The sequence below is a fragment of the Sus scrofa genome, chromosome 3, assembly GCF_000003025.6.
Source record: "Sus scrofa isolate TJ Tabasco breed Duroc chromosome 3, Sscrofa11.1, whole genome shotgun sequence".
Classification (NCBI taxonomy): domain Eukaryota; kingdom Metazoa; phylum Chordata; class Mammalia; order Artiodactyla; family Suidae; genus Sus; species Sus scrofa.
Window position 1 is genome coordinate 113,265,686 of NC_010445.4, and position 15,234 is coordinate 113,280,919.

Genomic DNA, 15,234 nt, shown 5'->3' on the forward strand with positions numbered 1-15,234 from the left:
GCAGTTGGATTCTTACCATTGTGCCATTTCAGGAACTCCTTCTGTTTAATTTTTTTTTAATGAGTATTGATAAATTTCATTTTTCTTCCATTTTATTTTGTGCTTCGATTTTGTTCTTTCTCTGTTTTTTTTTTCCTCCGTCCATGCATGAGCTTCCTTCCTTCCATTCTACTTTTTCCCTCTGCTTTGTTGTGAGTTGTATGTTCTTTTTCTGTTTTTTTTTTTTTTTGTGCTTATCCTCAAAATTTTAACATCAATTAAAATGAAGTCTAAGTCCTATCAATATTTATAACTTTATGCAAAATAATACAAGACTAGTAGATTGTTTTTGAGAACCTCCTTTATAAAATGTATACTATTTTAATTATCTTTTGAACTCCACAAATCAGACAGTATTTTTATGTAATAAATTTTTGTTTGATCCAGCCTATTTTATTATCGGTTTCTTTGCCATGATTTTTAAAAATTTAAATCTAAATCTTGGTGGAGCTAGTCATGTGTTTCTAGCATTTCCTTTTGTGGGATTTTTTAAGCTTTTTTTCCTAGTTCACCCACTGAGAAAGTCACCCTTCAGTGATCTTGGTTTTATTTGTACCTTCCTCTCTCCTGGGACCTCTGGCTTCATTTCTGGTCCCTAGGGCTTCTAATTGTACTGCCAAGAAAAAAATGAGGAAGTCATTCATGTTCATATTTGTTGCTTATTCAGACTAATTTAAAAAAAATTTTTTTTCCTAAATACAAGTGCTTGTACAAGTTTCCAGACAATTCAGAAATGTTACTATACTTAGATTTATTAGATCTATAATCTCTTCTCCCCTTTCTCCTTCCCTCCTCCTCATCTCTCTGGTTCGATTCTTTTTTAGCAAGGTTACTTAGGCGTCCCATTGTTCTGCCAAGCACCTCCACCAAATCCTGTGTCTTCCTGCGACACAGTTTGGAACGCTCTGCCCTACTTGAAGAAGGCTTAAAGCACCAACAGGTTTACACAGGAACAGGGACCTGGCTTTCCCACTGCTTTTATCATCTCCCTCTGTTAGTGTCCACAGTTAGATAGTTTGTCTAACCTTTTGACTTTACATATTTTGGTGGGAAAAGCCAATCAGAGTCCTTTTAATGTCCTAATTTTCAATTATTTATTCATTCAGTAAATATCTAGGTGCCAGTTTTATGACATCCCACTTTGGGGCATATAGTAATGACTAATACAGCAGTAAAATGGTATCTGTCTTCATGGATCTTGGTTTCCTGGAAATGGGGACAAGGAATGATAGGGCAGTAGGAGCCCTGATGGCGGAAGAAGGAGGGGGTGTCCAGGAAGGAATCTGGGAGGAAGTGATGTCTGGGCTGAGTCAGCCCAGTGATGTGGAGAAGGAGGGGCTGGGGCAGTCTCACCTAGAGAGGTCCAGAGGCAAAAGGGCTCAGCATGTTTGGGTAATTATGTGTAGTCCAGACTGAGTGGCGTGGGGGGTGAGGTAAAATTTGAGAGGTATGGGAGCCAGACCTTTAAGTTGAGTTGGGTAGTCCTGTGTTTCCCAAAACTAGCTTGATTATCAGACTCTCTCCAGGCCTTTGTAAAGAATGGTGATTCCCGCTTCCTCCCCTGGAGATCTTGATCAGAGTCTTCAGAAACAGATACAGTAAAAACCCTTCCATTTGACTCTGCTTTCCCTGAGGTTTGGTTCTACTGTAGAATTTTCATATCCCATTCTCATGAATAAGGAGAGCTGTAATGGGCAAAGAAGGGTTAATCCTTTCTTATCCATTCCCTCTCTTTCTTCTGTACCTCTTGGGTGGCCAGTGTCTCATATTGTCTCCTATCTGTTCAGAAATTTCTCTGGGCTTTCTAACTGGGACCAGAGTTCTGATTATTTAGTAAGGACTCTGTACCATTTCTTGATGAGCCACATCCTTACATTGTTTGACATTAGTATTAAAATGACATTTTACTGTATTTCTTGTAATGAAATATTCTTGAAATGAAGGAAAATGAAGAATAAGCGTTTCTGGAGTTCCCTTCGTGGCTCAGCGGTTAATGAATCTTACTAGCATCCATGAGGACGCAGGTTCGATCCCTGGCCTCGCTCAGTGTAAAGGATCCGGCATTGCCATGAGCTGTGGTGTAGGTCGCAGACATGGCTTGGTTCCTGTGTTGCTGCGGCTGTGGTGTAGGCTGGCAGCTGCAACTCTGATTTGACCCCTAGCCTGGGAACCTCTATATGCCGTGGGTGTGGCCCTAAAAAGCAAAAAAAAAAAAAAAAAAAAGAATAATCATTTCTAGTTCAGAATTCCCAAAGGGATAATGCAGTCATTTCAGTTTCTTCACTGGGGGCTTTTCTGTTTTGTGTGTGTCAGACCACCATATTTTCTGATTGGAAATCAATGTGACACACAGGGGAAGTATTTAAAAAGTGAAAGCTGTACTTGAGCAGTGGATGAGGATTCTCATTATGGACATCAGGGAATACGGTTGCTCCGGAAGAAAGGAAACGTATGGGAAGTGTGAGTACCTGATTGGTGGAATGTTGATACTTTAATCAAGTGGGGGGGGGTCTTGATTATATCTTAACTTTTAGACATTATTTTTGGATGTAGATTGCTGTTAGATTTTTAAAAATGATATTATGGCCAAGACTTCTTAGAATTTCTGAACTCTGTATCATGCTCTCTGCTTTTTTGTCACTGGGTTCAGAGTGATGTATCTTCATAAGGATCACTGGCAAAGGAAATCTGACTGATGCTTGATTCTTGACTGGTTCCTGAAATTTCAGTGTAGAGATTTCTAGCAGATTTGGCTGAAGCACATAGAGTTTCCTGTTTTCCTAAACTAGTTAGCTGTGGACTTGTATGCTCTCTGCTCTGTTTCATTTTTTTGTGGTACCAAAGCTGACTCTAACTGCACTGGAGAAAGTGAGTTACACCAGGTTCACTGACTTTTTCTTCACTAGCAAACATGGCCTAAAAAATACCTTGCCATCAGATCAATTAGATTAGCAGTCTTTCTCTTTGGTCGGGGGAGGGTGTGTGTGTGTGTAACTTTCATTTCCTAGCTCTTCACACTCATTTTCTCACTCAGTGTTTCTCATAAAAATATTTCATAAAAATAAATGTGTAGACATTAAAATTACCCACAGTGATTTACCAACCGGTTATTTATTAAATGCCCTTGGACATTTGCTAGCATTCTTTCTTAAAATCTTTGGTTTGGTCTTTGAATAATTAATATTTAATGGTTCCAATTTATTTATTTATTTTGTCTTTTTGCATTTCTTGGGCTGCTCCCGCGGCATATGGAGGTTCCCAGGCTAGGGGTCCAGTCGGAGCTGTAGCTGCCAGCCTACACCAGAGCCCCAGCAACATGGGGTCCGAGCCACGTCTGCAACCTACACCACAGCTCACAGCAACTCCAGATCGCCAACCCACTGAGCAAGGGCAGGGATCGAACCCACAACCTCATGGTTCCTAGTCGGATTCGTCAACCACTACACCACGATGGGAACTCTTATTTATTTATTTATTTTTTAATGGTTCCAATTTAAAATATTTAGGCTGAGATAGTGATATATTAAGAAATGAGTAAAAGAAAATCAGACAATAAATTCAACAAAAGAAGTGTAAAAATTATACTCTGAGGATAACAAAACATTGCTTTTTTTTTGTCTTTTTAGGGCTGTGCCCAGGGCATATGGAAGTTCCCAGGCTAGGGGTCAGATCGGAGCTACAGTTGCTGGCCTACCCCACAGCCACAGCCACACCAGATCCGATCCATATCTGTGACCTATACTGTAGCTCACAGCAGTGTCGGATCCTTAACCCACTGAGTGGGGCCAGGATCAACCTGTATCCTCATGCTAGTTGGGTTTGTTACCGCTGAGCCACAATAGGATCTCCTGAAAGACTATAAAACATTGTTGAAAGAAAGAAATTAAGGAAGACCTAAATAAATGAAAAGATAATTTGTATTAAAGGATCAGAAGGTTTATCATTAAGATGGCAGTATTCTCTAAATTGACACACAAACTCAAAAGCTGGCTTCTTTGCAGGAATGAATGGACTGTTCCTAAAATTCATATGGAAATTTAAGGGACCCAGAATAGCCAAAACAATCTCAAAACAGAAAAACAAAGTTGGAAGACTCATACTTCCAAATTTGAGAATGACAAAGCCACAATAATTCCTATTGTGTGATATTAGCATAAGGCTAGACATATAATCAATGGATAGAATCGAAAGTTCAGAATTAAACCCATAAATCCTTGGTCACTTGATTTTTCACAAGGATGCCAAGACCATTTAATGAAGAAAGAATAGTCTTTTGAACAAATAGTGCTAGGACAAGTGGATATCTGTATGTGAAAGAACGGATTTGAACCCCTGGCTCACACCACATAATGAATTAACTAAAAATATATCATAGACCTAAATGTAAGAGCTAAAACTATGAAACTCATAGAAGAAGATGTGGGTGTCAATCTCATGAACTTAGATTAGGCAAAGCCTTCCTGGGTATGTCACCAAAAACACAAGTGACAAAAGAACAAATAGATATGTTGGACTTAGAAAAATTAAAAGCTTTTGTGCTCTAGTAGGTGTGGCCAAGAAAGTGAAATGACTACGCATAGAGTGAGAGAAAGCATTTGCAAATCATATATCTCATAAAGGATTTGTATCTACAACATGTAAATAACTCTTAAAACTCAATAATGAGAAGACAAGACAACCCATTAAAAAAATGGGCAAAATAGGAGTTCCCATCGTGGCTCAGCGGTTAACGAATCTGATTAGCATCCATGAAGACGCAGGTTCAATCCCTGGCCTTGCTCAGTGGGTTAAGGATCTGGCGTTGCCGTGAGCTGTGGTGTAGGTCATAGACGCAGCTCGTATCCTGCGTTGCTGTGGCTGTGGTGTAGGCAGGCAGCTACAGCTCCAATTTAATCCCTAGCCTGGGAACCTCCATATGCTGCCTGTGTGACCCTTTAAAAAAGAAAAAAAGAAAAAAAAAGAAAAAAATGGGCAAAATATATATCCAACAGGACCTACTGTATATCACAGGGAACTATACCTAATATTTTATAATAACTGACAAGGGAAAAGAATCTGAAAAAAATAGATATACATGTATGTATAACTGAGTCACTTTTCTGTACACCTGAAATGAATACAACATAAATGAAATGTACTTCAATAAAAAATAAAATTTTAAAACATGAGCAGAATGACTCATAAGGGGAAGAAGTTTCTTTTTGCTATAATGAATATTTTCTAAATTGATTGTGGTGATGGTTGCACAACTAAATCGAATACTTGAAAAGCAAATTTTATGTGAGTTATACTTCTATAAAGCCGTTATATTAAAAAAATAGGACTGTATAGTTTTATGTATAAAGGATAGATATTTTGTGAGAATCAGGTGATGGAGGAAATAATTTTAATTGTGACATCATGATAAAGGTTGACTGAAGTGAGGTCAAGAGAAACCCTTGCTTCACATTTTGGTCAGTAAATATTACTTTCACCAAAAATCCTTCCTTTTTCTTCCTTTACTGTGAAATGAGCAGAAATAAGAGATAACTGTAAATATTGGTAGAAGATAATCTGTGCCAGTTTACTTTCCTTTTATTGAGTCAAAAGTTGCTGCCAGATCTTATAAAGGCAGCACAGATGAAATAAAAAACTCATGTTGGATGCCAAAGTTCCCTGAATTGGCTTTAAAATTCAAGGAGACTTTTACAGCAGATTTTGAAATGAAAACAAAGTTTGATTTATGGTCTCATGCAATTTAGGCTTTGTTCTAGTTACTATGGCTATGTATCACTTATCCCCAAACATTTATTTTGTTTATACCTTTTTGGGGTCTAAAATTAGAAGATCATCCAGAGCTGATGTGTTGACTTCGCTGCGTGGTGTCTGAGGCCTCACTCGGGAGGCTGGAAGGCTCAGGGCTGGATCACTTACATGTTTGGCAGTTGCTGCTGTCTTTGAGCTGATGGATTCAGTTCCTCGGGGGATCCGCATCTCTGTGAGGTCTCTCCACGCCAGCTAGTTTGGGCTTCTTCACAGCAGTGGTGTCTAGGCTCCCAGGGCATGCATCCTGAGAGAGTGAGAGCAAGGGCAAATGGTGCCACCTCTTATCGCCTGTCATCGGAAGGCATGCGGTGTCACTTCTGCCACACTGTTCACTAAGGCAGTCACAGTGTCCTCAGATGCAAATGGAGGGTAACAATCTTTAGTTCTTGATGGGGAGGGGCCGTGTGCTAGAAGCACATAAAATACAGGCCTAACCCGTTGTGGCTCAGTGGGTTAAGAACCCAACTAGTATCCATGAGGGTGTGCATTTGATCCCTGGCCTCACTCGGTGGGTTAAGGATCTGGCGTTGCTGTGGTGTAGGTTGCAGATGCGACTTGGATCTGGTGTTGCTGTGGCTGTGACATAGGCCAGCAGCTGTGGCTCCGTTTCGACCTCTGGCCATATGCCGCAGGTGCGGCACTAAAAAGAAAAAAAAGGACTGGCTTGGAAATACTGTTGTGGTTCCTTTTAAAAACATACAGGTTGTCGCAGATGTGGAAGGGGACCTTAGAGATCAGCTGGTCCCGGGCCCTCCTTTTACAGGTGAGGCCATAGGCTGAGAAGAGGTATGCGATGGGGCCATGGTCATGGTCTATGGTTGGTATCAGACAACCTGGAATTTAGCTTTCCTGACTCTAGGCTGGCAACTTTCCTACAATACCACATTGCTTCACTTTGCTGAGTATATTGTTCATTCACTCAGGCCTTGAATGGTCCTCCTAGGCTAGCAGACCGTATGGTGTAGGCAGAACTACTGGGATAGTGGTTGGTGTGGGGTGGGCATGCAGAAAGGCTTTCTAACCCTTCCTCCCCACTTTGCGTTTTGACCAAAGAAGACCTACCCTGATATATTGTATATAGACTGTGCCAACCCAATGGCACCAGTCACTCCCCTAGCAGGTAGAAGTGAAATGATAAATCTAGTTGAAGATTTTTTATTTGCCCTTTTTCAGGTGCTCAAAATTTTGATGTCATACGACTATCAACTTACAGAACAGCTTGCAAATTACGATTTGTACAAAAACGATGCAACCGTAAGTCATTTCTACTCATTTCTGTGATTGTTGGATAGAGCTCGATCACGTAGAAGATTGTATACCTTTTAGTCATATTGTAATGTTATTTGAATTATTTTTGTCTTAAGTATTTATCAGAATATGAGCTTCATAATGGAAAGAACTTGGTATTTTATTCTGAGTGTCCCTCAAAATATTTAAGGAACTCAGTGCAACCATTTTTTGAGATTGGCATAGTGTTAATTCTTTAAGTGGGAGAATTGATTTCTCCTGGTCCCTGTTTTTAAGGAAAAGTTTTATGTAAAATGAATACAGTTTATCAGCTTCTGGAGGAGAAGAAAAACTAATACTTTGACAGAAGTATAATAAAAATTAAATTATTGATTAAACTTAATATAAGCCAGTATATAAAATCTTTCTTAATTTATGCGCAGATGAACTAACTTAGAATTACTGTACTTTCCTCATGTATGTGTGTTGTGTGTAATAATGAAAAACTGTTTTGTGTATGGGAAGAACATTAGCCTTAGAATGCGAAAACCTGTTTTGCTTCTCATTTTGCCATTTATTATAAACATGTGACCTTGAGCAAGTCACTTTAGATCTAAATACTTCTATACTACTTTCAGCTCTACTCAAAAATCCTAGCTGAAAATTCTCTCTGAAGAGTTTACCATGCCACCCTAGACTGAAGTCATATTTCTTCTCTGGTTCCCCAAAGCATTGTTTTTCAAATTAAGGGTTATGACCTATTAATAGTTGCTGAAATCATTTTGGTGGGCTGTAGCCAGAATTTAAAGCATGTAGTGGAGAAAAAAAAAAAAAGAAAAAGAAAAAAGTCAGAATGTGGCTTATGTGGTAAGGTATTTTGTGAAACATTTTTTAATATATATCTGGATGGGTGTGTGTGTTGATTTAAATATATTTCTGTGGTTTGTGGTTAAAAAGTTTGAAAACCACTGTCCTGGAACCGCTACCATTCTTATAGTTCTCTCCATAATTATTCTTGGAACACGGTAGTCCATGTGTGGCCTGAGCCAGACTAGTGGCTTCAGTAATATCAAGTAAAAGATGTGTGGTTTTAGAAGTTTCATTTTGTCACACATAATTCTTCAATCCACCTGAAATTTTGTGCGGATGTAGAGTTTAAGTCAGAGTCATATTTCAGTTTTCTCCATATGTATGTTTACTTGACCCTATTTATTGAAAAGACCATCCCTTTTTTTATTACTAAAAAATCTTTTCCTCACATTCATTAGGAGAAATGTACAAGAATGTTCATAGCTGTGTCCATATATGAGAAGGCCTGCTTTTGGACTCTAGTGTTCCACTGGTCTGTTTGTCTATCCTTGTACCAGTGATCACTCTTACAGCTTTATTCTAAGTTCTGGGTGTCAGGTAGAGCAAGTCTTCCTACTTTGTTCTGTTTTTCTTTGTAAGAGTGTCTGGGACATTCTTGCCTTTTCATTTTTTTATTATTTTTTATTTTTATTTTTATTTTTGTCTTTTTGCCATTTCTTGGGCTGCTCCCGCAGCATATGGAGGTTCCCAGGCTAGGGGTCGAATCGGAGCTGTAGCCACCGGCCTACACCAGAGCCACAGCAACTCAGGATCTGAGCCACGTCTGCAACCCTCACCACAGCTCACGGCAACGCCGGATCCTCGACCCACTGAGCAAGGCCAGGGATTGGACCCGCAACCTCATGGTTCCTAGGCGGATTCGTTAACCACTGAGCCACGACAGGAACTCCTGTTGGCCTTTTTATATTTATCTTCATACAAATTTTAGAATTTGCTTGTTAATTTCTACTAAAAACAAAACAAAGAACTGTGTGCGTTTTTTTTTTTTTTTTCATTCTTCATTTCTTAAGTATACCTTACATATAGTAAAATTCATCCGTTTTGTTGGGACTTTACTGAATCTATAGATCAAGTTGGGAAGAATTGATGTATTTTCAATATTGAGATTTCCTCCTGTGAACATGGTCTATATCTCTCCAATAATTTAGGTCTTTAATTTCTGCTAATTATATTTATAGATTTTTCGGTAGAGATGTTGCACATCTTTTATTGGATTTATTCCTGTATTCCTAAGTCCCTGATGATTTATGATACTATTATAAATAGTATTTTAAATCATATAGAAATTTAAATATAATGACGTTCATAGCTTGGTTTGTTTCTAGCATTCTAGACTCATATTAATTTTAGTTATATTCATGTAGAATCTATATGATTTTCAATGTGTATAATTTTGTCACTTCTGAATAATGACAGTTACATTTTTTCTGTCCAATACCTGTACTGATGATTACTGCAAATTTATATAGGTAAGGATCTGAAATACAATAGGACTGATGATGGTGGGTATTTCTTATCTCATTCCCAATATCAGAGGAACAGCTTTCAACATTTTATGGTTAAGTAATATGTTTGCTGCAGTTTTTGTTGTAGATACCCTTAATCAGATTAAGGAAGTTCCCTAGTAGTATGTTTCTTCATTTCTAAAGATAGGTTTATTTTAAAAGTTTTCTTTTTGGAGTTGCCATTGTGGCTCAGTGTGTTAAGAACCCAACTAATATTCATGAGGTTGCAGGTTTGATCCCTGGCCTCACCCAGTGGGTTAAGGATCCGGTGTTGCCACAAGCTGCAGCATAGGTTGCAGATGCGGCTTGGCTCTGGCATTGCTCTGGTTGTGACGCACGCCAGCAGCTGCAGCTCTGATTCGACCCCTAGCCTGGGAACTTCCATATGCCATGGGTGCGGCCGTAAAAAGAAGAAAAGAAAAAAATTTTCATTTGGATAATGACTTCTGACTTAGTTTCATTTTGATCAAAGAGCGTGGTTTATATGATTTTAATCCCTTAAAATATGTTGAGATTAGTTTTATGATTCAGGATGAAGTCATTTTTTATACATGTTCTTTGTGTTCTTGAAAATAAAGCATATTTTCTAATCATTAGGGGTGGGACTTCATATGGCATCCATTATGCCTGTGTTAGTTGTGAAATTTGTCTGTACTTATTTTGTATGTTTTGCTCTGTCACTTGCTGGGAGAGATGTGTTAATATCTCTCACAAAGCTTGTCAATTTTTCTCTTTGAGAGTCTGTGAAAGTTTGCATTGTGTGTATGTATATTTTTTTGGTCTTTTTTAGGGTCGCACCCATGGCATTTGGAAGTTCCCAGGCTAGGGGTCAAATGGGAGCTGCAGCTGCCAGCCTACACCACAGGGACAGCAATGCCAGATCTGAGCCTCATCTGTGACCTGCACCACAGCTCCCGGCAACACCAGATCCTTTAACCCACTGAGTGAGGCCAGGGATCGAGCCTGCATCCTCACGGATACTGGTTGGGTTCTTAACCTGCTGAGCCACAATGGGAACTCCTGGATTGTGTATTTTTGAAGCTATATTGTAGGGGAGGGAAAACTTTGCCCTACCCTCTCAGGGTCTCCAGCTGGGCCTGAGAATTAAATCAATATAAAACAGAGTAACAGGAGAAAAGCATACAGATTTTTATATGTACATGGGAGTCCCCACAGGAAAGTAAAGATCCAAAGAAGTGAGTCGGCCTGTAAACTAAGTTGAACACGGAGTAGCAGTTGTGGAGAAATAGCTAAAATATATCAAGAGGCTAAAGTAAGCATTATTTTACTGAAGTCTATAGAGATGTCTCTGAGACTCAATTCACTGTCTTTGGTGATGAGGATGTTTCTTTCCTCTTGGGATAGGAGGGCATTTTTTTTACAAGGGACTTGTATTTCCTGCTTTGGGGAAGAAAAGGGAAAATCAGAGTGCCCTTCCTGGCACCTGCTGTTTTTCAAGTGTCTTTAGCTCAAACTACTCTTTATGCCAAATAGGCGTATCTTGGGGTGACATGTGCTGCTCCCCTTCACTGTGCTGTCAGATGTAAATAAATCTGAAGTTCTTAGATCTTTCTGATGAATTAAAACTTTTCAGTTGTTGACGTTTACTCTCTTTGTGTTCTAGTCCATCTCGTTGATATCTGGAACATGATTGAAGCCTTTCGAGACAATGGCCTTAATACACTGGACCACACCACTGAGATCAGTGTGTCCCGCCTCGAGACTGTCATCTCATCCATCTACTACCAGCTGAACAAGCGCCTTCCTTCCACTCACCAAATCAGCGTGGAACAGTCCATCAGCCTCCTCCTCAACTTCATGATTGCTGCATACGACAGGCTAGTACCTACCTTATTACTCCATTTTAAGTGCTCATCTCTTAATCATCCTTCTTCTGTACTGCCTTACCAAGGGTTGTCAGCTTAGAACCACAGTTAAAAGGAAAATGAATCAGTGTAAGTCCCTTCTAAAGACTGGTTAAATGCCAGGGGGTCTTACTCTGTCAGGGAGTGTCACATATTAACCTCTGTAATGTTAGGGACATCCACCATACTTGAGACATATTGTTTGGTAAAATTGTGAGTACCTTAATATAGCTGTTCTCTATCCAGTGATGTACAGCCAAGTTGTACGTTTGATTGCAAGGCTTTCTCTTTAACATTTAAACTAACTTTTCTTTATTCTGTAACAGCAGTTGCCCCTGGACTACAGTATCTCTTTTTTCTATTTATGTTTAGGATTCTATTTTATTGTATTTAAATTTTTTTTTTTTTTTTAACTTTTTAGGGCCACACTAGTGGCATATGGAGATTCCCAGGCTAGGGATAGAACCAGAGCTACAGCTGCTGGCCTACGCTGGAGCCACAGCAAAACCAGATCCAAGCCACGTCTGTGACCTACACCACAGTTTGCAGCAATGCTTGATCCTTAACCCACTGAGCGAGGCCAGGGATCGAACCCACAACCTCATGGTTCCTAGTTGGATTCATTTCTGTTGGGAACTCCTATTTTAATTTTTTTCTGATACAGAACATTGTTTTCTAAACCTTACAATAGAGGAAAACTAATGTAATCCAAATTTAAACAGAAATGAGTTGCTGTATTTATATTTATGGAGAGTTAAGTTGGTATGATAAAAAACAGAAATCATAAATGATGCAAGCACAAAGGTGAAGGGTTATGTTCCAGGAACCTAGAGTTTCTGATCCCTGCTGTACTATCAGCCATTTGAATGGGTTAATTCTCTCTGCTTCATGTTTCTCTCTGTAGAAAGTGAGTTCATACATTTGTAGAATTCTGTTATTTATATTTTATAATATGGAGGATTCTCTGAATTAATGGTAAAACCATACAAGTGTCAAGGCCAAGTCTTTAAATTCATGACATTTTTATAAGATGTTATCACTTAGATGTTCCGTACACTTAATAAAAAATTCTTTTGGAGTTCCCTTGTGGTGCAGCAGGTTAAGGATCCAGTGTTGTCACTGTAGTAGCCCAGGTCACTGCTATGACACGGGTTTGATCCCTGGCCTGGGAAATTCCACATGCTGTGGACACTGCCAAAAAAAAAAAAAAATTACAGAAATTTGAATTTTTAAAACAAGAGTGTACATGAGGCATTAGTCCCAGAATTCTCATGCCATTTTTTTTAGCAGTTGAGATTAGTGAATCCAGAAGGTTTGCTTACTGTCCAAGGAATGACTCTACTGATCCAGAAGCCTTAGTAAAAACTGTTATTCTCTGTTGAGTAAACAGCATCTTATCATGACACTGACTCACTTGAGTAAGTCAATTCAGGGCTGCACAACACAAATGACTTTTAAGAACAATATTTTTAAAGTCAGAAATAAAAATCATCAAATAGCATAAAAATGATAAAATAGAGATTATAAGCTTTGATTCCATAATTATATCAAATACCTTAAGTACTAAGGCTAGAGGGAGGAGGAACCAGAGAGTGAAGAGAAGGGGAAGGGGAAGACCAGACTTGAGGGCAGAAGACACAGAGGGCTCCCGGGACAGAGAAGCCAGACACACAGAGAGAGAGACAAAGGAGGAGAAGAAACAGACTGTAAATTGATGAAGACAGATCAGTAAGAGGGCACACTAAAGAGAACTGGGAAAAACGGAGAGATGAATGAATCAAGAAGAGTGAGCAATATAGGATGACAGTGGTCAGTTGGGTAATTCTCACATCATATCCTGTGAAAATGTGGACCAGAGTTCCCATCATGGCACAGCAGATGAATCTGATTAGTATCCATGAGGACGCAGGTTCGATCCCAGGCCTTACCCAGTGGGTTAAGGATCTGGCGTTGCCCTGAGCTGTGGTGTAGGTCAGCAGTTATAGCTCCAATTCGACTCCGGCCTGGGAGAGAACCTCCATATGCTGTGGGTACGGCCCTAAAAGACAAAAAAAAAAAAAAAAGAAAAAAAAAAAGAAAAGAAAAGAAAATGCTGACCGTAGGCATCAGAATAAATCACCACATCTTTACTAACCTTGAAGTGTTTATAGGAAAAGAGTTTAGCTTTCTGGAAATTTGAAATTGGCTTTCATGTACAGGAAAGAAGAAAGAATTTACTTGTAGGAAATTTATTTTTGAAAATCAAGGCATTGTGTCGTTAAATACATCCCAAAGTGGTAGTCTCTGTCTAGATTGGCCACTTTGTCACTTAGGCTAGAGAGTCTCTTTGATATGTAGAATTCCTGCTATATCAATTGATCTTTCAGGCTTCTGCATTTCATAATTTTTCAAAGTTAAAATGTGAATATAGGAGCTCCTGTTACAGCTTAGCAGGTTAAGAACCCAACTACATGAGGATGCGGGTTTGATCCCTGGCCTCGCTCAGTGGATTAAGGAGCTGGCATCGCTGCAAGCTGAGGCAGAGACTGCGGATGCGGCTCGGATCTGGTGTTGCTGTGGCTGCACTGTAGGTCTCAGCCTACATCTCTGATTCCACTCCTTGCCTGGGAACTTCCATATGCTGCAGGTGTGGCCCTAAAAAGACCAAAAAATTTTTTTTGTTTTGAATACAGCAATTACTCAATTATTAAATTCCCCCACCTCCAAATTCGTAGTCAAATTTTTGGCCAGGTTGTTCTGATTATTATAATAGATTATAAGACCCTAAAACAACAATCAGGAATAAATAGGATCTGACTTTTTCCCTTAAGTGTTTATTTTCTTAGGAATTATTATTTTTTTAATACTTAGGATTTAAAATATTTCCCATTTGACAATTAAAAACATTGAAAAGTACAAAGAGTAATATTGTAAACATTTGTGTGTAGGACTTTAGTGAAAGCTGTGAGGAATAGCCAAAACATCCTGACAGTCCGGTTTTTAACTCTTTCAGATCCTCAGTACTACAGTGTTGGTAGTTAGATGGTCTGGTCCAAAGGTACCACAGGTGATGCTGCACCCAGCATCTTTTTTTTTTTTTGGATAAAAAGGATATCAAAATCCCCAGCATCAGGAACAGGAATCTTCCTTACTCTTCATCAGAGCTGATTTAGTAATTGAGAACTTGTGGGTTAGAAACCTCCTTCCTGTGTCTAACCTCCGTATTCTTTCCACATCTTCAGCTGTGAGCGGTAGAAAGCCTGTGCAGATGGGCTTTTACAGTAACAGGAGCCCAGGCTCACACCGCGGAGGAGCCAGAGACAGGCTAGCCCTGGATCGAAGGTTGTGTCAGGGCCTGGCTTGCTTTCTTTATCGTGGTCTTGGCTTAGGTCTCCTCTTCTATCAGCTCATCCTTAAGCTGACTTCAAACTGTGCCTGCTAGCAGCTACTATATGCTTCCTCTTTCAAGTCTAGGTTGGGGGTAGAGTGGGTAGAGAGCCAGTTTTCTTTCAACATTGAACAAAAGTACTTGAGTCTTCTGCCAGAAACATGCATTTGTTCCATGTATGTGGAGGAATTATGCTTTTTAGCGGAAAGAAAGGATTCGTGCCTTTGGGGCAGAGGGTAGTTTAATTCTCACCCCCGCCATGGTGGGGTTGCCTCTTGGTGGGGATGGTTGGACTGGATATGAAAGTGATGACCACGGTGTTTACCACTCAACTCCTCGCAGGGCATCAGAAACTTGTGGAGCCCTTTCTTGTTAAATGGCCCTACTCTCCAGCCAGTTCCTTAAACCTGAAACCCAAGGATTGTAATTCTTCCTCCTGTCAGCCTCCGCAGTAGTCAGTTACCAGCTCCTTTCATTTCTGCCTCTTGAATATCCACTCCTCTCCATCCGTCCCAGACCACCAATATCATCTTTTGCCTGGCCCACTGCTACAGCG

The 15,234-nt window shown here is 39.6% G+C and overlaps 1 protein-coding gene across 30 annotated transcripts in view; it reads left to right on the forward strand.

Annotated features, from left to right (window-relative positions):
• DTNB (dystrobrevin beta) overlaps positions 1–15,234 on the forward strand; it is a 247,849-nt gene that overhangs the window by 36,525 nt on the left and 196,090 nt on the right. For 29 of the 30 annotated variants that reach the window (XR_002342818.1, XR_002342817.1, XR_002342819.1 and 26 more), the window contains exons 3-4: positions 7,018–7,098; positions 11,071–11,284. Coding sequence is in view for 26 of the 30 variants with exons in the window: in XM_021087742.1 (XP_020943401.1) it covers positions 7,018–7,098; positions 11,071–11,284 (295 nt within the window). In the remaining 4 variants the exon portion in view is untranslated. Of the gene's footprint in view, positions 1–2,392; positions 2,500–7,017; positions 7,099–11,070; positions 11,285–15,234 lie in introns of all 30 variants that reach the window. The other variant, XM_021087764.1, reaches the window with a different exon arrangement.